This window comes from Periophthalmus magnuspinnatus, chromosome 6 (assembly GCF_009829125.3).
Source record: "Periophthalmus magnuspinnatus isolate fPerMag1 chromosome 6, fPerMag1.2.pri, whole genome shotgun sequence".
NCBI classification, from domain to species: Eukaryota; Metazoa; Chordata; class Actinopteri; order Gobiiformes; family Gobiidae; genus Periophthalmus; species Periophthalmus magnuspinnatus.
The window spans coordinates 22,126,740-22,152,660 of NC_047131.1; the positions used below are offsets into that span (position 1 = coordinate 22,126,740).

The 25,921-nt window shown below is 36.7% G+C and overlaps 2 protein-coding genes across 2 annotated transcripts; both read left to right on the top strand.

Annotated features, from left to right (window-relative positions):
• Positions 1 to 2,092: 2,092 nt before the first annotated feature.
• LOC117372155 (unconventional myosin-Va-like) lies at positions 2,093 to 14,537 on the top strand. The gene is made up of 40 exons (XM_033967913.2): positions 2,093 to 2,235; positions 2,583 to 2,693; positions 3,525 to 3,696; positions 4,118 to 4,262; positions 4,353 to 4,509; positions 4,696 to 4,839; positions 4,927 to 5,008; positions 5,113 to 5,220; positions 5,333 to 5,439; positions 5,512 to 5,777; positions 6,154 to 6,235; positions 6,308 to 6,448; positions 6,567 to 6,692; positions 7,071 to 7,154; positions 7,335 to 7,442; positions 7,541 to 7,638; positions 7,720 to 7,806; positions 7,873 to 7,981; positions 8,044 to 8,255; positions 8,343 to 8,499; positions 8,665 to 8,904; positions 9,027 to 9,275; positions 9,351 to 9,444; positions 9,517 to 9,656; positions 9,735 to 9,848; positions 9,921 to 10,037; positions 10,118 to 10,174; positions 10,270 to 10,497; positions 10,793 to 10,860; positions 10,936 to 11,010; positions 11,097 to 11,295; positions 11,486 to 11,579; positions 11,660 to 11,803; positions 11,887 to 12,041; positions 12,111 to 12,200; positions 12,384 to 12,534; positions 12,745 to 13,027; positions 13,553 to 13,727; positions 13,850 to 13,930; positions 14,003 to 14,537. The coding sequence occupies exons 1-40, from the start codon at positions 2,209 to 2,211 to the stop codon at positions 14,153 to 14,155; spliced, it is 5,430 nt and encodes a 1,809-aa protein (XP_033823804.1). The 5' UTR covers positions 2,093 to 2,208; the 3' UTR covers positions 14,156 to 14,537.
• A 486-nt stretch (positions 14,538 to 15,023) lies between these two features.
• myo5c (myosin VC) lies at positions 15,024 to 25,774 on the top strand. The gene is made up of 40 exons (XM_033967914.2): positions 15,024 to 15,151; positions 15,375 to 15,485; positions 15,584 to 15,755; positions 15,836 to 15,980; positions 16,061 to 16,217; positions 16,320 to 16,463; positions 16,542 to 16,623; positions 16,708 to 16,815; positions 16,888 to 16,994; positions 17,289 to 17,554; positions 17,623 to 17,704; positions 17,814 to 17,954; positions 18,035 to 18,157; positions 18,416 to 18,499; positions 18,581 to 18,712; positions 18,922 to 19,019; positions 19,098 to 19,184; positions 19,257 to 19,368; positions 19,570 to 19,781; positions 19,886 to 20,051; positions 20,316 to 20,462; positions 20,532 to 20,696; positions 20,774 to 20,867; positions 20,937 to 21,000; positions 21,075 to 21,349; positions 21,792 to 21,855; positions 21,935 to 22,015; positions 22,093 to 22,273; positions 22,350 to 22,443; positions 22,514 to 22,577; positions 22,649 to 22,817; positions 22,973 to 23,057; positions 23,153 to 23,251; positions 23,352 to 23,506; positions 23,651 to 23,740; positions 23,834 to 23,984; positions 24,425 to 24,713; positions 25,048 to 25,222; positions 25,310 to 25,390; positions 25,458 to 25,774. Exons 1-40 carry the CDS (start codon positions 15,125 to 15,127, stop codon positions 25,611 to 25,613), a joined length of 5,235 nt encoding a protein of 1,744 aa, XP_033823805.1. The 5' UTR covers positions 15,024 to 15,124; the 3' UTR covers positions 25,614 to 25,774.
• Positions 25,775 to 25,921: the final 147 nt, after the last annotated feature.

Here is a 25,921-nt window from a genome sequence, read left to right on the forward strand (position 1 = left end):
GAGACCTGGTGTCCTCATCTGTGGACAACACATTTTGGATTGTTCAGGCCACAGTGCAAATTTTTAGAAGAACAGCAACAAGAGAATGTTCAATTTTGAATATTTCTAAGAGTTTAGATATTTTTTTTTGTTTATTTAAATTTTATTTTTTATTTAATTATTTTATTTTTATTTGTTTTTATTATTATTTTTATTGTATTTTTATTTTTTAATTTTATACTTACTTATTTTTTTTATTATTTTATTTGATTAAAGCATTTGTTCTGTGTTTAGTATTGATATCAGCATTGAACATTTTATTGAACTTTTTATGGGAAATGATAGACCATAAATTTTAAGACATATGTTTAGTGTGATTGCTGTACTAAACAATACACAAAATAATACATTTCAATTTTATAACTTTCTATTCTACTTGTTTTATGGTGTGTTATAGTGTGTTATGAAAATTGTAAGCTAAAACATGTGTCTTTTGGTCTGAACTGGGGTAGGGATATCTTGATCACTGCTCATGCATGTTTTGTGTTTTCATAGCTTTTGACATATGGGCAAAGTTGACAGTAATTTCGTGTGGCATACAAACAATGATTTAAGTTGAGTGAGTCATACAAATGCCTGCATGTAATGATGTAAAACAAAATACCTAACAGTCAAACGTCTCCAACCATTTTTGAGCCCACATTTTTCTCTAATGGACTTTTTTTTTATAATCTGTGGTTGCACATGTTTTGAATTACATTAAATGAAGACTCACCACGCGTCAATAAACAAAACTTTATGATCTGAAAAACCAGGACCTCTTTAGAAACTGCAACGAGTTTGAAGTATGTTTTGTTTCTATTTACATTTGAAAAAACATAATTAAGCAACATTGCCAAGATATTTGCCTTAGATCATTCTTGCAAGGTGAAGTTTTTACTATTTTGGCGTAGTAATGTTACAACAGATCATGCAATGCAACTGTAAAACTTTGCAAACTTACAAAAGTGTGAGGAGGAATATTGCAGCAACCAGTGGTGGTCTTATCGCTGAAATACAGAAAAGAAGGCAATTCAATCAGTATAATAGGCGTGCATGTTGTGTCTTTTGATAGCTCCTAAAGACAAGCAAATCCAACTTACTTGTATAATCGAATATTTAAACATCCAGTTTCCAGATTTTCCAATTACGAATTAATATGCAAGTTTTGTCGTAGTATATCCAAAAACATTATTCTAATTTCAACCAATAATGTAATCAGAAGCATGTGCTGTGTCATTGCAGTGTTATATTGCCCTCTTGCGGCGAGAAAAAGTCAATGCAAGTCCAACAAACGATGAATAGTTTTTGCACGTGGCCAGTAGGTGGAGCTGTAAATACGTAAATAGTTTATTTCAGAGGCTAGCCCAAAAAAATAATAAAATAAAAATACCGTCTGTACCAGAGCCGAAATTATAAGATTAGCCAAAAACTAACGTGTTTGAATTGTCAGTTGTAAATAGCTTAGTTTTAAGAGATGAACTAAAAAAAATTAATTAATAATAATAATAAAAAAAAAAAAAAGCATGGAGTTAATTTCATTGCAGACAAAAGTGTTTCTTATTGCTTGTGTTTTTACAGTTCCACTTGCATTGCCAACAACAAGGAAAAACGCTGCTTTTCTCAAATATATTTAGATATATTATATTTATTTCCTTCACAAAATACAAATAATGGAAGACAGGATACATTGGCACCACAATCGCAATTTAATAACTGGTAACGAGCATTTGTACACACACTTGTTTTGATGTGTTATATTGATTTATATACCTATTTGTTTTGTTTGTTTTTTGTTTGTATTGTATTTTTGAACAGAGCACCCATGAAAAAGAGAGTCCAAGTGCTCTCATTGGGTTCCCTTGTATAAATAAAGATAAAAAAGGAAAAGAAAGAAAGAACATACCTTAATAGAAAGCTTTCGTTCTCAACTCTATAAGTGATGGGTTGGACACGTTTATTTTTTGTGCATTAGTGGAAATTGTTGTTTTAAAGTCACAGCGCTGAAAATTGCAGCGTGGATCTGGCAACCCCGTTTGAAGTCTCTGCGTCCCCCTGTTGCGCTCTGAGTGGACAGATCTACAGTAAACTTTTGTAGTCATCTCATGTTCATCTAAGGAAATCACCATTTTATGAATTCATTACATTACAGGGGCGTTTTAATGGTTTACACATAGAAAAACGAGTGTCATGGCAGTATCTGAACTTTACTCCAAGGTAAGCGACATTATTGGCTAACTTTGTGGTTTTCTTTGCAATTGTCACTGTGTTACAAATGTACTGTTATTGTGGTGTTTAAATGTAGCTTATTTGACAAGTCAAGACAATTATCAGTTGATATAGATATAGATATATACGTTCATAAGTATTTTTCTTCGTATATTAATAGCCTACTTATGCTCGCCAAGATATACCCATGTCCATCAGTACTACACGCCTATGACAGCCTGGTGACAGTAAAGCGTTACGTTCTGCACCACTCTCCATATCTATCCCATTCTTATTTTTCTTTTTGTGGTTGAATAGCTCTGTTTCTGACATTTTCACCTCTCTTTATCCAACAGTTTGCCCGGGTCTGGCTGCCTGATGCCGCAGAAGTGTGGAAGCCAGCGGAGGTTGTGAAGGATTACACCCCTGGCGACCAAACTCTGTCCCTGCAGCTAGAAGATGGCACAGTGAGACATGCACACACTGTCACAGTCAGACCCACTGCCGCACAAATTAATCTGTCATGAGCATACTTCATTTGCAATGGTGTCCACTACAGCACTGTCCAGTTACGGTCAACCATAGAAAGCTCCCTGTTTTGATTCATGCACAGTGCATTAACCTAGTTTTTACAGATTTCATTACTAACGGCTGTTTATTTGAAGAAAGGAAGGTCAGTTAGCAAATAGTCTACATACAGAGTTGAAACATTTTTACTTTGTGTTGTCGCTGCATGTAAGAGTGCTGTCGAGTTGGGGCATGTAGTCCAGGTATGGAGAATACCAGTCACCAGCAGAGTGTTTTACATAAGATATTCCACAAGGTATTTCTCTAATCATGTTCATTAACTTCTGTTTGCTTTGAGGTATTCTTGTCATGACTAGTATTGATCACTTAAGCCTAGTACATCTATTTGTATTTAATCTACTATAGGCAATTTTGTACATTAATACTGCTATTACTGCTGCTACTACTACTACTAATACTACTACTACTACTACTACTACTACTACTACTACTATTTACAATAATAATTAGTATTATTATTATTAATGCTTTTATAGTGCTTTTTTGACACTCAAAGACACTTCACACCATTCAAGACAAACAAAACACAAATGAAAGAAACAGATAAAAAAGGAGATGCAGTTATTTGAAGGCAGTTTTGAACAGGTGAGTTTTCAGGGATTTTTTTTAAAGATGGTCTTGATGAGTCTTAATATTAACTATTCCACATAGCGCTAGGCATTAAAGGTTAAGGTGTGTCATAGGTGACTGTAAACCTCTTGTATTTTTAGTTGTTAGAGCACAAACTTGAACCTCAAGCCAAGGACTTTCCACCACTCAGAAACCCCGATATCCTGGTGGGAGAGAATGACCTGACATCTCTGAGCTACCTTCATGAGCCTGCAGTTCTCCACAATCTGAAAGTGCGCTTTATCGACTCCAAGTTGATCTACACTTACTGCGGTAACAAGCCTCATCTGTTACTCACACTATCACAGTCACTGTAGACTTTGGAGCATTGCTCAGTGTTCGCTTTGACATAATCTAAATGGTGTTGATAGCCAATGTCTTTTGCATTTAAAGGGATACCCACTTCAGTGTGTGCGTGTGTGTGTGTCATATGGTAGCCCCCCTCTCAGGGCGACCCACTTAAATCACAAATCACTTAACATTAAAGGGGCACTATGTATCAATTCGTGTACACGTTCCCCCACAGGATATATTTTTGCTTTACATGGCAATGCTCCACATGATATATGACATTAAGTACAACAGAATCAGTACAGATTGCTTCTGTACATTTTATACTGTCTACTTTATAACAAATTAATGCTATAAATAATTTAAACCTGTCCTGTTTTCTTGTCCCCTTTATTATGTTCAGGTATTGTTCTGGTTGCTATCAATCCTTATGAGAGCCTACCCATTTATGAAAGGGACATCATTAATGCATACAGTGGGCAGAACATGGGGGACATGGACCCTCATATTTTTGCTGTAGCAGAGGAAGCATACAAGCAAATGGCCAGGTATCATCTCATCAAGTGGTCCATTACAAAAGTGTATACAGTATTGTCAGTCAAGTTGAACTGAGTCTATTTCATGCTTGGATTCCTTAGAGATGAAAGAAATCAGTCCATCATAGTGAGTGGTGAATCTGGAGCTGGAAAAACAGTTTCGGCTAAATATGCCATGCGTTATTTTGCTACAGTCAGCTCTTCATCTGGAGAGGCCACTGTTGAGGAAAGAGTCCTAGCATCCAACCCCATCATGGAGGTACAATTTATCACATGATGTAATGAAAAATCAGACACAGAATATTATATATATATATATATATATATATATATATATATATATATATATATATATATATATATATATATATATATATATATATATATATATATATATATATAATTTTTTTTATTTATTTATTTATTTATTTTTTTTGTAATTCAGGCTTTTGGAAATGCCAAGACAACAAGGAATGACAACAGCAGCCGTTTTGGAAAGTATATTCAGATTGGATTTGACAAAAAGCACTGCATAATAGGAGCCAACATGAGAACCTATTTATTGGAAAAGTCTAGAGTTGTGTTTCAGGTGCACATTGTTTTATGGCTATTTATTATTATTGAACTGTATATGTAAATGTAATTACTAATATTGATTTACCTGCACTGTATGTAGGCTCAAGAAGAAAGAAACTATCATATATTCTATCAATTGTGTGCCTCATCACATTTACCAGAATTCAAAAATTTCAAATTAGGTAAGATTGACTTTTTGTTTTGCCTTTTTGAGGTGCTCCACATATTCACTATAGTTACTTAATTTAGAAATATGCAAAATGTAATTCTTCATTCTTCATTTTAGGTGATGCAGATGACTTTCACTACACTAACCAAGGTCAAAATCCAGTCATTCAGGGAGTGGATGATGCCAAGGAGATGCTAAACACCAGGAAAGCATTCTTGTTGCTGGGTGGGTGTTGCTGACTAACTGATGCGTAATGCGTAATGCGTTTTTTTTGTTTTTTTTTTATATTTAATAACGCCTATTTCAGTTGACTAACTTCTCAATTATTATGTTGAAGGAATTGATGTAGCACACCAAATGGCCATTTACCAAATTCTAGCAGCCCTTCTTCATCTCAGTAATGTTGAAATAAAAGAAGAGTCCTCAGACAGAAGTACCATTGTGGTAAATATTAACATTATCCAGTTGTTGTAATATTACTGTACTATATTTTTAAAGATCTTTCTTTTTCCACAGCCAAATAATTCCCATCTAAAAGTATTTTGTGAATTGCTGGGGGTGTCCTGTGAAGAAATGACCCATTGGTTGTGCCACAGAAAACTTAAAACTACAACTGAAACCTATGTCAAGTCTCTCTCTAAAATAAATGCAACAAACGGCCGAGATGCCCTTGCCAAACACATCTATGCAGGACTCTTCAGCTGGATTGTGGACAATGTTAACAACATGTTGAAATCCACCGTGAAACAACACTCCTTCATTGGAGTATTGGATATTTATGGGTATTCATTATCACCATTTTAATATAGCACTTAAGCACATTATGATCACTTGCCTATGAGGTAGTGAAAGCATTGCATGTTATTTTTACCTGTTCAATATGCAGCCTTATTCACAACCAAAATGCACAACTGGACCTTACTATAAAAATGTAAATTTTTCCACAAATTAACCAGCTAGTTGCCAAACCAAACAGCTGAATTGCTTAAGTTCTGTTCTTCCCAGCAAACCTGTAGACACAGATTTTTTTGGAAGTGAAAATGTCTACTTGCCTTAGTGCCTACCATCTGTATTATCATTGTTTCATGTTTCATAGTTGTGTGGAATAGACAATAGTTTAAATATTGTTTTATTTTTGCTTTTTTTTCCCCCCTCCAGGTTTGAAACATTTGACATTAATAGCTTTGAGCAGTTTTGCATTAATTATGCAAATGAGAAGCTCCAGCAACAGTTTAATCTGGTACAAGCCTATTCTTGCTCAACAATATGGTTTTATCTGTGCAATTACATTAATCTTTGGATTTTTTTTTAGCATGTCTTCAAACTGGAGCAGGAGGAATACATGAGAGAGGAAATCCCATGGACACTCATTGACTTCTATGACAACCAGCCTTGTATAAACCTGATAGAAGCCAAACTGGGAATCCTGGACCTACTGGATGAAGAGTGCAGAGTAAAGAAAAACTATATTTCTATTCCTTGGTCTGCTTTCCACTGAAAGAGAGCTAAGTTTAGACGTTACGCATCAGGGCATGACTAACTGATGTGTAAGCGTTTTTCCCTCTACGTAGATGCCAAAAGGCTCTGACGACACTTGGGCCCAGAAAATGTACAACACTTTCCAGAAGCAAAACCCGCACTTTGAGAAACCTCGATTGTCCAACAGGGCGTTCATCATTTACCACTTTGCAGACAAGGTACTTGAACACAATTGAAAGTATAAAGTCTCCATAGACGTTGAGGTCAGGAAGTTTCTGTGCCTCTATGTGTGGTGGGTGTTTCCAGCTTTTCTCTCCTGAAAAGAACAAGCTGTGGAAAATGAATAAATAGGTGCTTGACTCATACATTCCAGCCAAAGGCAAACGGAGACTGGCATTATAAAGTAAAAAACTCAGGCACATGAATAATTTGATTACAAATCAACTATTTATTGTTCACACAGTAAAATATGTCATATTGAAAATGGTTTTAAGAAATACTAAAATTTGCATGCTTTTCTTTGATCTGTAAAATAATTAGAACTGTCCAGTTTCTTTTGCTAATGTTGTGTCTGTGCCTGTTTTATTCATTTTAAGGTGGAGTACCAGTGTTGTGGATTCCTGGAGAAAAACAAAGACACAGTAAATGAGGAGCAGATAAACGTCTTGAAAAAAAGTCTGGTAAAGAAAAAAACTTAACTGTGATTTATGTTGCAACTTCATGTGCTAGTCATATACAGGCTGCAATTGTTCAGCTTCAACTTTTAAAGGATATTGCAAATATGTGTGAACTAGGAAACAAGAACAGTGCCATCTGGTGGATGTTTTTAAGATTGCTATTTTGTTTTTTACTGTTTACAGTTTGGAATGGTGCTGAAACTGTTTGAATATGACGAGAAAGCAATAGGCTCAACTAAGAAGCAATCTAGACCAGCTCAGAAAGAGACTAAGAAAACAGTTGGACTGCAGGTATGACCATAAAACATGTTCTGTGGTATAAATTGTCATTCTAAATTATTCAATTATTATTATTACATTTCTATTGTTTTGCATCTGTATTTTTGCAGTTTCGGCAATCTCTTCATTTATTGATGGACACATTAAATGCTACTACTCCTCATTATGTGCGGTGCATTAAGCCAAATGACATTAAAGCTCCATTTACGTAAGAACAACCACTGTGTTTATAATAGACCTGTATCAATTCAGAACCTGGTGCTGTAATTGTAACTTTGTGTTTGTGTAGGCTGGACCCTGTTAGAGCAGTTCAGCAGCTACGAGCCTGTGGCATTCTGGAAACAGTCCGGATATCGGCTGCAGGATTTCCATCAAGGTACAATAACCTATAAACAACCTATACTACAAGGCATCAGGCTCAACATACATTCATATATTGCAGATGGACTTATCAAGAATTCTTTGTTCGGTACCGGGTCCTGTTGAAGCAGAAAGATATCCTTTCTGACTGGAAACAAACTTGCAAAAATCTTCTAGAGAAATGCATTCAGGTATGTTGATCTTAAATATAAAGAAAATGTACTTAAATAAGAAATTATCTATTGTTTGACAGGATAAAAATAAATATCAGTTTGGCAAGAATAAGATCTTCTTCAGAGCTGGCCAAGTTGCTTTCCTTGAGAAACTTCGCTTTGATAAACTCCGGCTGGCTTGTGTGCGCATCCAGAAGACAATTCGCTGCTGGATCGCTCGCAAGAAGTACCTGAGAATGAGAGAGGCTACTATCTTTATTCAAAAACATGTGCGGGGCTACCAAGCACGCTGGTCAGTAGAGTAACCAGTTGAAGAAAGAAACAGAAAGCATGGTGGATTGTATACAAATCTAACCCACATACTGTATCTCTGCAACAGTTATGCCATGTTCCTTCGACACACTCGGGCTGCTTTGGTTATTCAGCGAAATGTGCGGATGTGGCTGCAGAGGAAGCAATACCTACGGATTCGTTCTGCTGCCATCATCATCCAATGCTTCCTAAGAGCATATATGGCCCGAATGAACTACTACAAGGTAATGTGTATTTGATACTTCTGCAGTCACTTTGGTTAATCCATTATCTTTATTGTGTATTTCAAATTGGTTTAAGGATCTTCATTTAAATGTTTACATTTTTATTTCAAAAGTCATCTTTTAGTCCATTAGCTTGATTTCATAAACAGCCTTCTTTTTCCACAGCTGATCTATGAGCGGACAGCTGTCATCATCCAGAGGTGGGTGAAGGGCTGGCTGGTGAGGAAACAGTTTAAGCGCACAGTAGCAGCAGTTGTGTTGCTACAGAGCTGTGTGCGCCGCATGAACGCCAAGAGAGAGCTAAAGATGCTGAAAGCAGAGGCTCGCTCTGTGGAACACTTTAAGAAACTTAATGTTGGCATGGAGAACAAAATAATGCAACTCCAGCACAAGATCAATGAGCAGGTGAGTTTTTCAAGAACTTTCTCAGCAATGCATTTACATCCTGTTCTACATTTCTCTGAAAATGATTGGGTCATTGGGAGTCGTCATATCACATGCACAGCATGTGTGTGTCTGCCCTGCAGCATAAGGAGAACAGAGAGCTCAGTGAGAGGCTGCATGCAGTGGAGAGAATACAAGCTTTGGAAAGAGAAAAACAAAACAAGGAGTTTGAAAACCTGCGGCGGTCAGAGGAGGAGGCCCGAGCTAAAGCTGAAGCTGTCCCATCACTGTTGGAGCAACTGTCCTTCCTTCACGAGGAGCTGGAAAACACACGGAAAGAGAAGAAGCTGATTGAAGACCAGGCAAAACTTTATGTGGACAAAACTCAAAAGGTCAGTTTCTCCCAACTTATTTCAGTTTATGCTAGTTTCCATAGAAGATAAATAGCTTTTTGTTTTATCTTCTAGGAGGTTGATGATCTGAATGTGAAAAATGAGAAACTAACACATGAAAACACTGACATGCAGAAACTGATCTTAGAACAAGCTCAAAAGTTAGCAGGTAAAGCTAACACTATGCATTAACTGTTCATGCTACCATATTGGTTTTTAAATCATGTTGTCTCCATTTTAGAAATTGATGCAAATTTTGGAGACAAAAAACAGTTAGAGATGGACTTGACTGAGGAACGCTCCCGTTACCAGAATCTTCTATCTGAGCACTTGGAGCTGGAGGAGCGACACAGAGATTTGAAAGAGGAAATAAGCAGCTTGGTTAGCTATTTCATACTTTACTGGCAAATGTAAATATATTCTTTTGTATTCTTTCATAATGTTTCAATCTTTTTTCAGACTATGCCAAAATTGGTACACAAAAGAAATGACTCCTACTATAGTAGTAACTCATCAGAGTTTAGTCAGAGCTTGGGGTCCACTGATGCAGAGGATAACTCCAGCCAAACAGAGGTAGGTTCACATGTGTGTCTTTGTATTCTGCTGCTACTTTTTCTGTGAATCTTTTTTTTTCTATTTTGTTAGAGTGAATCAACAGTAGACCTGCCACTTTTGCTCAAGCTGCAAAGAAGAGTAAAAGAGCTAGAGCTTGAGAAACAGTCTCTTTCCCATCAACTTGAAAACAGGGAGGAAACAGTACAAGTAAGTCACCACACAATATTTTAACCACATTTAGTACAAAAAAACAACAACTCAGTCATGTGATCATTGTGTTTTTAAAGTTGGTGGAAGAGGAAAAAACTGCAGGCAGAGCAGAGCTGGATTTGGAAACCTTAAAGGTATATAGTGATACCGAAGTTGCTATATGTGAAATATGGTATCTGAACATGGCATAATTTATTTAATTTTTATTTTATTATATTTACTAAAACAGAGACAAGAACTTGAGTATGAAAACAAGAAGCTGAAACAGGACTTGAATGAGCTACGTAAATCTCTGACTGGTGAAAACCTCGATTTGGTGCCTCCTGCTCCGGGATCCAAACCATACAGTGTTATTTTGGATCAGCTCACGTCATCCACAGAGGAGCTGGAGATGAGGAAAGAGGAAGTGCTGCTTCTGCGATCACATATGGTTCGCCAAGAGGCTCTCAAACACAAGGTGCAAATGAAATTGTACTATTATAGCCACTGCAGGCAATTGAAAGTATGGGCCTTTAGTGGGATACACCTTGACAATGACAATGGTAATTTAATCACAAAGATAACAATTACAAACAGTCAGCATATGTTCTCAAATAATGTCAACCACTGTTACTAAGTGAAATAGAGCAAAGATGCAGACTCAAGTATAGAACCCAACCAACTACCGCCTTCCTGAAAGCTAACTGCTCTATCGCTGTGCACTGAACTTGATTTGAAAATTAAATAATATAATATATTTGTTATTTTTAAAGGATACGGACCTGGGTGATAGTGTTAAACTAAATCTGACTGAGATGCCTTCACTTCAAGATACTTGCAAGTAAGACTTCCTTCTTTTCTCCATTTATAATGACTAATATGGTACTTGTATAATTGATTTCATTATGGGACACAGATCTAAAAATGTCCATACACTAAATGAAGATGGAGAACTATGGTTAGCCTATGAAGGTTTAAAGGAAACCAACAGGTAAAAGGCGTACAGCACCCTTGTTGTGGATTAAAACCATGTAAGTATAAACACTACGCTCTACATGTGATTTTTTGTTATTTCAGGTTGCTGGAGAGCCAAATACGTGAGCAGGAGCGCACACACGGTGAAGAGCTTAAGCGTCTCCGAGAGGAGCTGAGTAAACTGAAGGAGGACAGGGCGGAGCAGCAGAAGTTTTTGGCACAAAGCCTCCAACTTCCTGAGGCTGCTCGGATTGATGCAAGTCTCAAGCATGAGATTACACAGCTAACCAATGAGAACCTTGTAAGTTGCTGTTTTGTCATTTTATTCAAAATAAAATATGATTTCCTATTAGGATGTATTTATACTGTGATGTGATATTGTCACTCACTGAATGAACAACTGATTTGTGCTAGGAGATTATGTATTCTTCAGTGATTTATGATTTGTGGATCTTCAGAGTAAACTCTATCTCATTTGTGGGTAAATTTAGGAACTGATGGAGGATCAAGAAAGGCAAGACAAAATAATCCACAAGTTAAGAAAGCAACTTAAGTTTTTTATGAAAAAGGTGGAAGAGTATGAAGGTAACTGTAATCACAAATATAAAATGTTAACCGGAAAATGAAACTGCATTGATTAAACCAGTTTTCTATTCATTTTGTAGTGAGTGCTCAACTAAAGGAGAGGTCTTCAACAATAACTCCTCCAGCCATAAACGTAAATATCACTCGCAAAGAGAAAGAATACCAGGGCATGCTGAAGTACAAGCAGGGGGATGAAACTCGACTGCTCAAGAACTTGGTCACTGGTATGGCTAAAATCATGCAATGCTATTATTAAATTATATTAAACTATTTGCATTAGTTTAATGTTATGCTTTTATCTCTTCAGATCTGAAACCTCGTGGTGTTGCGGTCAGTTTTATTCCTGGTCTTCCTGCTTATATTATTTTCATGTGCCTTCGATATGCAGACAATGTCAACAATGATCAGAGGGTCACAGCACTACTCAACACCACAATCAGCAGCGTCAAAGGAGTTATTAAGGTGATCTGAATAAGAAACAACAACTTAATTTGTGTATAATGTATTTTAAACATTATAACACACTTTCAGAAAAGAGGAAGTGACTTTGAAGTGGTTTCTTTCTGGCTGTCAAACACCTGTCGATTACTGCACTGTCTCAAGCAATACAGCGGAGAAAAGGTAAAATGCTAGTTATTGCATTGAAATATATTTGGAATGAATCAGTTCATTTTTGTCAGTTCTCTCTAGATGCAGGAGATGCATGCTCTACTTATTACAAAATCATATTTGCTGATGTTGCTTCCATAAGGATTGAGTCCTATTCTTTGTAATTGTTGTAATTATAATTCGATTCCTGTTTAGATGTACATAGAGCAAAATACACCCAAACAGAATGACCACTGCCTGAGTAACTTCGAGCTGTCCGAGTACCAGCAGGTTTTTGAGGACCTTGCTATCCAGATATACCGCCAACTCATCAAATGCATGGAAGATATAATGCAGCCTCTTATTGGTTTGTATCTTCCCTACCTTTTCTCTTGTAAAAATGCTGTAACATGTGTCTTATCTATCCAGTTATAATGTTTTGTTCATACTTTATTTTATACACTTGTAGTGATACATTGCATTTTACTTTAGGTTAGATGGATTGCTTACATGTTACAACAGGTTGTTACATTGCACTTAATGAAGTACAAGTGTAAATTGAAGTATTTTTAAACAGTGTCAAGTATGCTGGAGTATGAGAACATCCAAGGAGTGCTTGGGTCCAAACCAACGGGTCTTAGAAAGAAAAGCAGTAGCTTTTCAGAAGATGGGACTGTTTCAATAGAGACCCTGCTCCAGCGACTAAGCCTTTTCTTCTCGGCAATGAGTCAGCATGGCATGGACCCACCCCTCATGAAACAGGTGGTCCGACAGCAGTTCTACATCATCTGTGCCATCACACTCAACCACCTGCTGCTGCGCAAAGACATGTGCTCCTGGAGTAAAGGACTGCAGATCAGGTATAGAAAAAGTAGATTAACTTTACAAAAATGTACAAAAGGCACCCTGAGGCATGCACTGTGTCATAAGTGGTCTGTATATATGGTTAACAATGAGTGTTAACATGACATGACATTTGCGATGATTAACAGTAGTTTCAATACAATAGTACAAAAGCTTTTTTGATAATTACAACAAATTACTGAACTGAAATTACTTTAGAGCTAGACCAATAACAATGGGAACATTCACTCTTGTTCTGGTTTGGTCCTGGTTTGAGCCCAGTTTAATCCTGATATAGACTTGGTTTGGTCCTGTTGAAGTCCTGACTTTGTCCTCTCCTAGTCCAGCTTTAGTTCCAAATTTAGTCCCAGTTGCTGTGGTTTGTGTGTGAGAATAAACAATATTTCAAAGCTGAAGAAAAATGTGTTCACCACAAAAAACAAAGGATAAATCATTACAGAAATGTAATAATATTCCTGTAGCCTAATATGAGCCCATTACCCAGCCATACTACAGTGATGTGCAACTTGCTGGGCTTCTAGGTACAATGTCTGGCAGCTGGAGGAGTGGCTGACTGAGAAGGATATGGCTAACAGTGGGGCCAAAGAGATGCTGGAGCCCTTGGTTCAGGCTGCACAGCTTTTACAGATCAAGAAGAAGACAGAGGCAGATGCACAGGGCATCTGCAATATGTGCACTGAACTCACTCCAGCACAGGTCTGCAGCTATAACCCTTCTGCTTTATTTTCAGTCATCTATAAATTATGTATTTTCACTCAAAACATTTTTATGTACTTTTGCCTTTATTATTTTAATGGATTTATCCCTTTTATTCACAGATTGTAAAGATTTTGACATTGTACACACCAGTTATTGAATTTGAAGAGCGAGTGTGCACTACCTTTATAGACACAATTAAAGTAAGTACAAAAATGTTGTCCTTATGTATTTTTCAAATACACCAGCTGAATAGCTTATTGTTACTTCTGTAGGAACTTCTAAAAGACAGAGACAAGTCACCCACTTTGATGATGGACACAAAGAAGATTTTCAATGTTACTATCCACTTCGCTCCCTCCCCTGTGGCCTTTGACACTATTCAGATCCCCACCAGTCTCAATTTGGGCTTTCTCACACGCATCTAGACTGTCACTTGAAATGTATCAATACTGAAACAAAACTACCTTCATTTCAATTAAATGGCTAATAATGTGTGTTTCCCTGATTTCAGTTTTGTTTTATGTTTGCTGATTGTATTTTAAGTGTGATATCTAATCTATCATTTTATAATATCTTCTGTTTTAAATCATCATCACATTTTGAAATGCCATTCTTTTTTAAGTGATAGCCTACCTTGTGGGTTCCTGGGTTCTGGATTTTTCTACCAAAAAAGTCAGCTCACTAATTTATTAAAACATGAATATTTATTATTTTGAAAAAAGTTTGAAAAATGTAGCTGAAATGCATTGCAGTTAGTGAATTTGGCATATTCTTGTGTTGTGAACCTAAATAAATTTGTAAAATCTGAAAACTTGCTTCTGCATTTATTCCAATGCATCTGTGATTTTTGTTCCCTCCTTCAACGTGTTGTCTATGGGATGGTCCAATTTCCAATGCACTTGTGACATAACAGAGGGAAGTTTGCATCCGGTTTCTATTGGAGACTCAAATCCGTGTTCAAAGGTGCGCACCCTGAGTCAAGTCGCTGTCACAAGATGCAGGGGCGGGGCTTAAAGAGTCCACAACAGGTGAAAGCTCATACGGAGGGACGAACCATAACGGAGATACATATCCTTCCAAATAAAAGCCCGACAATTACCAAGTTAACTTTTTAATTGTTTTGTTTATATTGGCATGTATAAAATGTACAGTAAAACATTTTCATCGATGATTCATACGTTGAAATACCGGCAGCAGTTCACAGAAATTATATCCGACCCGTTTTGTTTTCAGCTCATCTTATTTTGGATTCACTAACCGGAAGTGCACCTGTGGTAGATGTTAACTTGTCTTGCACTACTTGGATACTTTTGTGAAGCAAATATGTTAGTGACCTGGAAAAGTGAACAAACAAATGTAGACAACGTACAGAACCGCCAGTAAAATGCACAAACATGTCTCTGCTGGAGCTGTACACGAAGGTAAGAGCGAAACGCGTTTGAATAAAAGTTGCGAGAAAAGTTTGGTCTTAGTAAAACATATGGGAACTTTGTCAGAGGCGACAGGTGCCTGGAAGGAGGGCTGGATGGGTCTATATGGTCCATATTTAAAAGTGAAAGTTATTATTGTGTCACAGATGTAGCTTTTTAATTCTACCTGTGAAAAAACTGTATTCTTAATCGCTATTCAATGCTATGTTTTCAGTACAACAGGGTCTGGATCCCAAATGGAGAGGAGATATGGAAATCAGCCGAAATCAGAGTGGATTTTCGTCTTGGAGACAGTGTTCTTGAGTTGCTTCTTGAAGATGGCACAGTATGATTTTTTTGTTGATGATGTTTGTTTAGTACCCCATAAAGCAGTGCACTCATGACAGGGCTGTGTCTGTGTCATTATTATACTTGCTTTAACAGGAGCTTCACTATGCAGTCGACTCATCCTCTCCTCAACTCCCTCCTCTCCGTAACCCAGACATCTTGGTGGGAGAGAATGACCTCACTGCTCTCAGCTACCTGCATGAGCCTGCTGTCCTGCATAACCTCAAAGTGCGCTTTGTGGAGTCCAAAATCATCTATACGTACTGTGGTACATTTAGTCACTGGCACTATTTTATTATGTGCACTTTTTTATCTGTAAATGAGCACTGACATTTTCCCCATTGGCAGGTATCATATTGGTGGCTGTAAATCCGTACAAACAACTTCCTATTTATGGAGATGCAATCATTCATGCATACTCCGGCAAAAACATGGGAGATATGGACCCACATATATTTGCTGTGGCAGAGGAAGCCTACAAGCAAATGGCTAGGTAAAACTATATTTTCTCTCTATATAAATAGTATAGTAACAATATTCCCAATAAGCCTGTATGCATTTATCATCTTTCAGAAATCACAAGAACCAATCCATAATAGTCAGCGGTGAGTCAGGAGCAGGTAAAACGGTGTCTGCTCGATTTGCAATGAGGTACTTTGCTGTTGTAAGTAAATCAGGAAATAATACTCGAGTCGAAGACAAAGTCCTGGCTTCTAACCCAATAACAGAGGTAATAATGTTCTTGTGCTCAACCATAAAACTCTATATATGTATGATGCTTTGCAGTATGTCACGAGGACATGTCATGTCACTGCTTTATGTATTTTTCCAGGCAATAGGAAATGCCAAAACAACCAGGAATGACAACAGCAGCCGTTTTGGGAAATACACCAAGATTGGTTTTGACAGGAGGTACCGCATCATTGGAGCGAATATGAGGACCTATCTTCTTGAGAAATCCAGAGTTGTCTTCCAGGTAGTGCAAGATTCTTGGGTGTAGATTCATATGTTATATATTTTTCCATACATAATGTGCAACTAAAATTTTATTCAGGCAGACAATGAGAGGAATTACCACATTTTTTATCAGTTGTGCTCCTGTGCCGAACTGCCAGAGTTCAAGAAATTAAGGCTATGTGGGTTTGCCTTTTTTGTGCATACAGTGTATATATATATAGCAGGTTTATAATTACTTAATAATAGTTGTCATTCATGTGCAGTGAGTGCTGATGAGTTCCAGTACACATGTATGGGTGGGGACATCAGTATTGAAGGAGTAGATGATAAAAAGGACATGGAGGAGACCCGTCAAACATTCACTCTGCTGGGTATAAAGCATCATTGTAACTGTCAATTTTAGCCTTGGCACTTTCACTAATGTATTTTTTTTTATTGTTCAGGGTTGAAGGAAGATTTCCAATTAGATGTGTTCAAAGTTTTGGCAGCCATTTTACATTTGGGAAATGTAGAAGTAAAAAGCTCAGGAGATGACAGATCTTCCATACCTGTAAGTCTTTTGCTATTTTGCCCAATGTTAGATATAGTATTTTAAAGTTGAAAAAAAATATTTGTCAATCATAAATTATTTGTTTTACACTATAGGAACAGTATTTTAACAAACTCTCTGTAATGTCTCCACACACAAATGCAAACACACACACCCACTCAAAACACACACACAAACACACTAACACACACACATGCGCACGCACATTTAACCTAGCAATACAATCCATGTGTAGATCAGCTGTTGTTTGGTTATATACCTGCTTAAAATGTACTCTATTCTTTTCTGTCCCAGCCCAGTGACCCACACCTGTCAGTGTTTTGTGAGCTGCTGGAACTGAATGCAGTGGATCTGGTTCGCTGGTTGTGCCATCGGAGGATTGTTCTCGCGGCTGAGACAGTCGTGAAGCCGTTGCCAAAGAAACGTGTCATAAATGCCCGGGATGCCCTCGCTAAGCAAATCTACGCTCATCTGTTTGACTGCGTCATAAACAGAATCAACACTTCTCTGAAAGTGCCCGGGAAGCAACACGGTTTTATTGGTGTCCTGGACATTTATGGGTAATCAAAACAATACGATTTTCTAAACATTTGCATATTCCCATTTTAATAATAAGTTCTGTCCTTAGCTTTGAAACATTTGACATAAACAGCTTCGAACAGTTTTGTATTAATTACGCCAACGAGAAGCTTCAACAGCAATTTAACTTGGTACTTACACATTTCCTTTTCTTTTGCTTTTCATATTTTAATTGGTGCATTCATATATATTTTTAAATTACTAACTTATCCATTTCAATATTTTATCCCTCCCCAACAGCATGTGTTCAAGCTGGAGCAGGAGGAGTACATGAAAGAGGATATCCCTTGGACACTAATTGATTTTTATGATAATCAACCAGTCATTGACCTTATTGAAGCTAAAATGGGTATCTTTGATTTGCTTGATGAAGAATGCTTGGTATGGTGTTTAATGATGATAATACTGTATATGCTTTGTTTGAATCACATACTAAATAAGAATTAATGCTTATTTTGCAGTTTCCTCAAGGCACCGATCAAAGTTGGCTCCAAAAGCTGTACAACTACTTAAAACATAGCCCATTGTTTGAAAAGCCAAAGTTAAGAAATGAAGCATTTATAATACAACATTTTGCAGACAAGGTAAAGTGAATCAGTACAATTTAGTTATAACATGACAACACACAGATCTACATGTAACAAAGCACAGATCCACATGCAACAACCCTATTACATAATTGCCATGTTGAGTCTCTCATTTCCCCATATTTGATAGATAGATTGATATATTGATTGATTCATACTGACTTCTGCAGGCTAGAAGCAAACTACACAAATTATATTCTAAATGTGACACTTGTCTGAAATAGCCTATATGATGTTTAACTTTAATTTGACTAGGTGGAATATCAATGTAATGGATTTCTTGAGAAGAACAGAGATGCTCTATATGAAGAACTTGTTGATATTATGAGAGATAGTAAGGTAACCACAAAATGAAAAAAAACAAAACAACATATTTTATACTAAATTATAAAAATATGTTTTTGTGTCTTCCATATATAGTTTCCTTTTCTGGCCACCTTTTTCCAAGACACTGATCAAGCCATTGCGAACAATAAAGGAGTAGAAGTGCGACCTGCCCGACCTGCTGTCAAACCAACAAATAAACAGCTCAGGACCTCAGTCGGAGATAAGGTGAGCAAATTTACTTTAAGAGACAATACTTCTACCATTGCGCACTATGGCTATGAGAATTTATGTTATAATGTATTATATAATACAAAAGTATATATAGTCAATAAAAAAATACTATATACACACACAGTGCATACCATATCATGTTGCAAATCACATTGGTGCAACCAAGCGTTTTCTCTAATGTTTTTTTGTTTGTTTCAATGCAGTTTCGCAGCTCTCTTTCTCTACTCATGGAAACCCTAAATGCCACCACTCCTCACTATGTGCGCTGCATCAAGCCAAATGATGAAAAACTTCCCTTTGAGTAAATAACTTCTGTCATTTGCTTACATCAGTTACAATGGCATTTCTTGAATTAGCATAAGTTTGCATGTTTTTCAAGATATGACAGCGGAAGGGTGGTGCAGCAGCTGCGAGCCTGTGGAGTCCTGGAAACTATCCGGATTAGCGCACAAAGTTACCCATCCAGGTTTATATTTAATATTGAATCATTGTATAAACAAAATATGAAATTGCTTATTGCTTACATATTTTATTTCAGGTGGACATACATCGAGTTTTATAGTCGTTACAGTATTCTCAGGAGTCATCAGGACACAGACCTTGGTGACAAAAAACAAACTTGTATCAATGTTTTACAGCGGCTGATACAGGTTTGTGAACTTTATATTTTTGTATATTTCATTTCTAGGCAGAGCAGTTCATCATATGGTGCTTCTTATAGTCAAATACACACAAAATGAAACCAAATGTCACAATGACGTAAAATAGGCTAATTTGAAGTTTAATTTATTAGAACTTCCTTAAACAAATCACATTATTTTTTCAGTATTTTTATTTATTGTTTTCTTTAGGATTCAAACCAGTACAAGTTTGGTCGGACTAAGATCTTCTTTCGTGCTGGTCAAGTGGCGTACCTGGAGAAGCTGCGTCTGGACCATCTGAGAGGATCGTGCATCATGATCCAAAAATATGTTCGGGGTTGGATACAGAGGCAGAGATACTTGCGCTGGAGGGGGGCAGCTGTTATCCTTCAACAGTACCTTAGAGGGAAAAGAAAAATCCGGTTAGAAACAGTTTATATCAACAGTTCCAACACCTTTATATAAGAATTTAGCCCTAGTGATTAATGTATTGTATTGTATTGTATTTAATTTTTTATTTTTTTAGTAAATCAGTGAGTGCTGTGACACTGAAGCAGGGCTGGGCAGCAATGGTGATCCAGAGATACTGGAGAGGTTTTAGAGTGAGGCAGGTGTTTTATTTAGTCCGACTGGCTACTGTCACTATTCAGGCCTTCACACGTGGCTGGCTGGCCCGCAGACGCTATAAGAAGGTATGTACTCATTCATATATATATTTTTAGGTATTTTTTCCATTTTATAATGTGCACTATGTAAACCATTTGAAACCAAAATTAAGTTATTGACAATTTCTCCCTGATTTAATCGTGCATTTTTTCTGATATAAGCAAAGCCTAGGTTAGTGTTGGTATAATCATGGCCAAAATAATCTGTACAGATTCTTGATTTTGGTTGATATCATTATATTTGAGGGTTTGATACTACACATGATTTTATCATACACATTTTTTTTGTAGATGTTACAGGACCACAAAGCACAGGTCCTGCAGAAGTATGCCAGAGCATGGTTGGCCCGAAGACGTTTTCAAACCATGCGTCGGCTGGTACAAAATGTCCAGCTCTCCTATAGGGTGCAGCAACTCCGAAAGAAAGTGGAAGAGCAGGTGAAGAATGATTTTATTGTTAAGTGTGTTCTTTAATTGTTTATATAATTGAACTCTCTAAATGTGCAGAACAAAGAAAACCATGGTTTGGTGGAGAGATTGACCTCCTTGGCCAATACACATTCTCAGACTGTGAATCGGCTTCAAAGTTTAGAGGTACAGCTGGAAAAGTCCACCAATCAGAAGGCATCACTGGAAGCAAGGGAAAAAAAAGCCAAAGAAGATGCTAGTCGGGTTAGCATTTTTGATGTTAGAAAGTCATAACTGCCTTATATAGCCCACTTGATATTCAATGTAATATTTTACTTCAGGCCTTAGCAGAAGTTCAAGTACAAATTGAGACATTAATGCTTGAAAAACAGAAGCTAGAAAAAGCATATGAAATCTCCACCAAAGAGGCTAAAGGTAACATGCATCTGCTACTGCTACCCAACTTTGATATACTATAACACTAAACACACAATTCATTTTCAGAGAAATTCGATCAAATTAAAAGGAATCTTCTTGAAGATAAAGAAAATGAAGCTAGGCTAAGAAAGTAAGAAGTACTACTCTTTTACTTTTTCCAGTCTCCAATTTTGACATTGTTTAATTCTGTCATTGTTTATCCAGAATTGCAGAAAATGGTATAGAACTCTTGAGGCAGGACCATGAGAAAGAGGTGGAAACGCTCAAAGAAGAAATGAGGAGATTGAGAGAGGAAAAGGCAGGGCTGGAGAGAAAGGTGGAGGAGGGTGTTCAGGTAAATGTTGACCTCCAGGAGCAGGTGGTCCAGCTCAGCAAACATGTCAAAGTAATTCCTGAGCTGCGCCGTGAGCTCAATAGTGTGCAGAACCAGAGGAACAGCATGGACCGAAAGATCAAGGAGCAGGCTGAACAAGCAAGAGGTAGTTCACTGTATATGGTATAACTAATAATTGGGCATCCTGTGCTTGCCTGAAAGTTCTTTGTCACTTCATATTACCTAAACTGCTACCATTGTCCAACAAGATGTTTTCACTACATAACTGCTCATCACTGAATATGTTTTCTCCTTTTGAGCCATTCTGTTTAAAACTATTAATTAGTGACATAAAACTTACATTACATCAGTAGTTTCTGAAATACTCAAAAAAAAAAAGAAAAGAAAAACTCAACACTGACACTTTAAACACCTCTCACTTCTGCTTTTCCCAACAACATGAAAGAGTTAGATATAAATACATTTTTGCTATTAGAAGTATCACAGAAGGTACCTCAAAAACTGGCTGAGGAATGTGTAGTACGTCATGCAAAGTTGTCCTTATGTAGTGAAGTAACTGACTCTTTTTTTTTGTTATTTTCTTTTAGCAAAAATGAATGAGTTTACAAGACAGCTACTTGGAGAAATGGTTGAAGAGGAGACATTGCAAGAGTATGACTTATTTCATTTAAACTATATAATTAGTTTAAACGCCACTGCTATTTTAATCTGAAGCATTATTTATCCACAGGCTGACACCCAGTGATTCAGAGAAAATCTATGAAATTGAGGACTTGATCACAGCATTTGACAGCCTGCAGAAAGCTACCAGGTTTAATTACAGCTTTTATTTCCATTTCCCATGAACCTCACACTTAGCTCGCCTGCCTTGTTTTTATCTTTTTGTAGGATTCTTGAGAACCACAAGAGGGAGCAAAAGGAAAACTATGAGACACAAGTTGAGGGATTGAAGTTAAAAGTGGATCATCTTCAAAATGAAAACACCAAGCTGCAAAATCTGTTTCAGGAAAAGAGTGACATTAATGACAGTATTCGCCAAGAAGTGTCCAGGCTGAGCAGTGAGAACTTAGTGCGTCTAAATGTTAATGTGTGGTTTTATCTATTTTTTTTAAAGTTTGTATTTATTTGTTTGTTTTTTATTTTAGATGATCCCTGAACTGAAACTGCAAGTATCAGAACTACAGAGGCAAAAGCAGGATCTTGAAACACAAGTAGAAATGAAGAGTAAAGATTTGGAAGGTATGTTTGTATTTTACCATTTTTTGTGATTTGTGACTGGTGGTAAATTTACTCTTTTGTTATGTGTAAGACAAAACCCAGGAAATTTCTATTGTACTTCAAAAGAAAATCCAGGACGAAAGTTCAAAGTGCAGGTACTGTCTACATCTGTTCTCTTTATATATGGTTTGACTTTATGTTTAAATTTAATGCTTTTATTCCTTAGCATTTTGGAAGAAAAAGCTGAAAAACTGGAAGTGTCAAAAGGGTTACTTGAAGACAGAATTGAGGAGCTGGAAGAAGAGAATGATCACTTGAAGAGGTTGCATCAGATGGAGAGCGAAGCTAAAACTAGACTCCGATATGAAACTGCCCGGTTGACTGCTAAGCATATGGTGTGTTTTCAGTTAGAAGCTTATATTAATAAATTAGAAATATGTCATGTTTCTTTAAAATATTTACATAATTTTACTTTGCATGTGTTCAAAGTTTTGCATTTGTGCTTATATTAATAATCTTATGTAAGGTTTTCATTCTTTCTTGTTCCCAGGATTTTGAAGAGCAGTTGGACCAAAAAGACAGACTAATTAAGAAACTTAGAAGTCAAATAAAAAGCCTTGAATTATTACAAAAGGGTACATTTTGTAGAATAGATGTTATCATTTGAATATGCTGTAAAATAATCATATTATTGTTTTGTTTTTTGTTTTTTGTTTTTTTTTTCTCACAGCCAAGCAAACCTCATTCTCAATTATTCCTAAAGAATATTTGGGAATGTTGGAATACAAAAGAGAGCATGAAGCTAAACTTATTCAAAACATAATTTTAGGTAGTGTTCCAGCTTATTTCCCATTCATTTGTATTCCCACTCAATAGATCTCATAAATGCCACATACTATTTCTGTGTTCTTTCATATTATATAAAATAGATCTGAAGCCCAAAGGTGTTGTGGTGAACATGATGCCCACTTTGCCAGCCTACATCTTGTTCATGTGTGTCCGTCACGCTGATTACTTGAATGATGATAGCAAACTCAAGTCTCTGATGAACTCAATCATCAGTGGGGTCAAGAAGGTCATCATGGTAAGATTTTAGCTGTATTATTGTGGCTCCAAAAATGCATATACTGTATTACTGCAGCCAAGTAAATTGGTGATATTTTTTTAATGAATTTATGTCATTTGTAAAAAAGTTGAAAAATATAGATATCTTTGTTTGCTCTTTCAGACTTACAACAAAGATTTGGATTTGCTGTCATTCTGGCTCTCCAACACTTATCAGCTGCTCAACTGTCTGAAGCAGTACAGCGGAGAAGAGGTATCTATTTCCTCTGCATAACTACGCTACTACTCTGCTTTTTTATTGATATTATTTTAACCATATATCATATTTCCTTATAATCTAATCCAGGAGTTCATGAAAAACAATACTCCTCGTCAGATGAAGAACTGCCTGCAGAATTTTGACTTGTCTGAGCACCGACAAATCATCAGCGACCTGGCCATTCACATTTACCACCAGTTTATCTCAGTCATGGAAAGGGCTCTCACTCCCATTATTGGTATGTACTAGATAATATGTACTAAATAAGTTATTCAGTATCAAAGGGTCTTATGCTGCTCCCCTGTGTGGATGGCTATACACCACAGAATTCAGGTAATTGTTCCAATAATAAGCAAAACAGGTTTTATTTGCTTTTTTGTAGTTCAAAATGTATTTTGAACTACAAAATGTATTTTGAACTACTATTTTGTTCTATTAATATTACTACTGCTTAGATGCCTGATTTTGTGTCAATGCCTGATCTTGTCAGATCTTGAAGGGGTTAGTACTTGGAGGGGAGACTGATATGAATACTAGATGCCACAGTGGGATAGCAGGGGCTATTATTATTATTATTATTATTATTGATAATAATAATTATTATAATATTATCACTACCACTGTTATTATTACTACTTGTGTCCTTGATCCAATTAAAATGTCTTCTTTTCCTCCCAGTTCCTGGGATGTTGGAGCATGAGAGCTTACAGGGCATTTCCAGTATGAAGCCAACAGGTCTGAGGAAGAGGTCTAACAGTGTGTATGAGGAGGACTCTGAGAGCTACACCATCTCCTCCATATTACAGCAGCTCAGCCACTTCCACAGCACCATGACGCAGCATGGCGTGGAGCAGGGTCTGAGCAAGCAGGTCATAAAACAAGCATTCTTCATTATCGGAGCAGCCACACTCAACAACATGATGTTACGAAAGGATATGTGCTCCTGCAGGAAAGGCATGCAAATCAGGTGTGTGAATCAGATATCCACATTTATGATCAGAGCTGCCCTAAGTGTGAGGGGAGGGTTTAGAGCTACAGATGAGGCAAAGAAAGCACAGCCTCCTCTCCTGCTTCTGTCTGTGCCCAGAAAACCCACTCATAGCCTGCTCAAACCAGCACCTTTCTTCTCCTCATACAGCATTGCGCTATGTCTCTCATTTTGTCAGTAATCAGCAGAGAAAACCCCTATTTAAAACATCCCATTTTTTAATCTGTTAGAAGATTCCCGAATGGGTCAAGTTTGGAAGTTTTTTTTAATTTTTATGATAAGACTGTACAATTGACAAATATGTATGTCTTAGATGTAACATCAGCTATCTAGAGGAGTGGTTGAAAGAGAATGATCTTCTAAATACAAATGCCATGGACACTCTACAGCCGTTATCACAGGCTGCTTGGCTGCTACAGGTCAACAAATCCACCGATGAAGATGCTAGAGAAATCTCTGAGAAATGCACTGAACTCAACTCTGTCCAGGTAAGTCATTCTTCTATTTCTTAATATTTAAAATAATAACCTCAACTTTACACAACCACAGTAATTAAAGTTATTTTGTTGTTTTAGATTGTGAAGATTTTAAATTCCTACACACCTATAGATGATTTTGAAAAAAGGGTCACTCCAACTTTTGTTAAAAAAGTTCAAGTAAGTTGAAAATAGTTTTTTAGTCAGAAAATATTTTATAGTCTTAAAAATATGTTTTTGGTTTTAGTCTTTTCTCCAGGATCGTCTCGAGGGCTCTGCTCAGCTGATGGTAGATGCAGATTACCGTTTCCAGGTCACATTTCCTTTCTGCCCATCCTCACAGGCTCTGGAGCTGCTACAAGTCCCACTAAGCCTACATTTGGGATTTTTAACTCGTATTTAACTTTTTACTAAGTTTACTACTTACTTTCTGCTTTAAGAGAATACTTTTAATTATAATTATATAATAATTTGGTAAAGAAAATGGTCAAGAGAGATCCTAATCCTTTACATATTGTTAATGCCGAAAGTGTATTTTAGAAAATATTTAGTTTTTAGTTTACAAGGTACATCATAAAGAAAGGTGCACTAACATTTTAACTAAACCTCTGACTAGTAAATTATTTGTATTTGTTAATGGTTTACAATGTGAAATGTAGCAACCATTACAATGACAATGACTGATGAAGATTTTAATTAATTAACCTTTTT

Excerpts from the sequence above, each read along its gene's own strand:
- LOC117372155 (XM_033967913.2), top strand. The coding sequence starts at position 2,209 with ATGGCAGTATCTGAACTTTACTCCAAG. Across the intron at positions 4,840-4,926 it reads AGTCTAGAGTTGTGTTTCAG|GCTCAAGAAGAAAGAAACTA; the intron begins GTGCACATTGTT and ends CACTGTATGTAG. Across the intron at positions 5,440-5,511 it reads CAGACAGAAGTACCATTGTG|CCAAATAATTCCCATCTAAA; the intron begins GTAAATATTAAC and ends CTTTTTCCACAG.
- myo5c (XM_033967914.2), top strand. The coding sequence starts at position 15,125 with ATGTCTCTGCTGGAGCTGTACACGAAG. Across the intron at positions 15,152-15,374 it reads TGCTGGAGCTGTACACGAAG|TACAACAGGGTCTGGATCCC; the intron begins GTAAGAGCGAAA and ends CTATGTTTTCAG. Across the intron at positions 15,486-15,583 it reads TGCTTCTTGAAGATGGCACA|GAGCTTCACTATGCAGTCGA; the intron begins GTATGATTTTTT and ends TTGCTTTAACAG.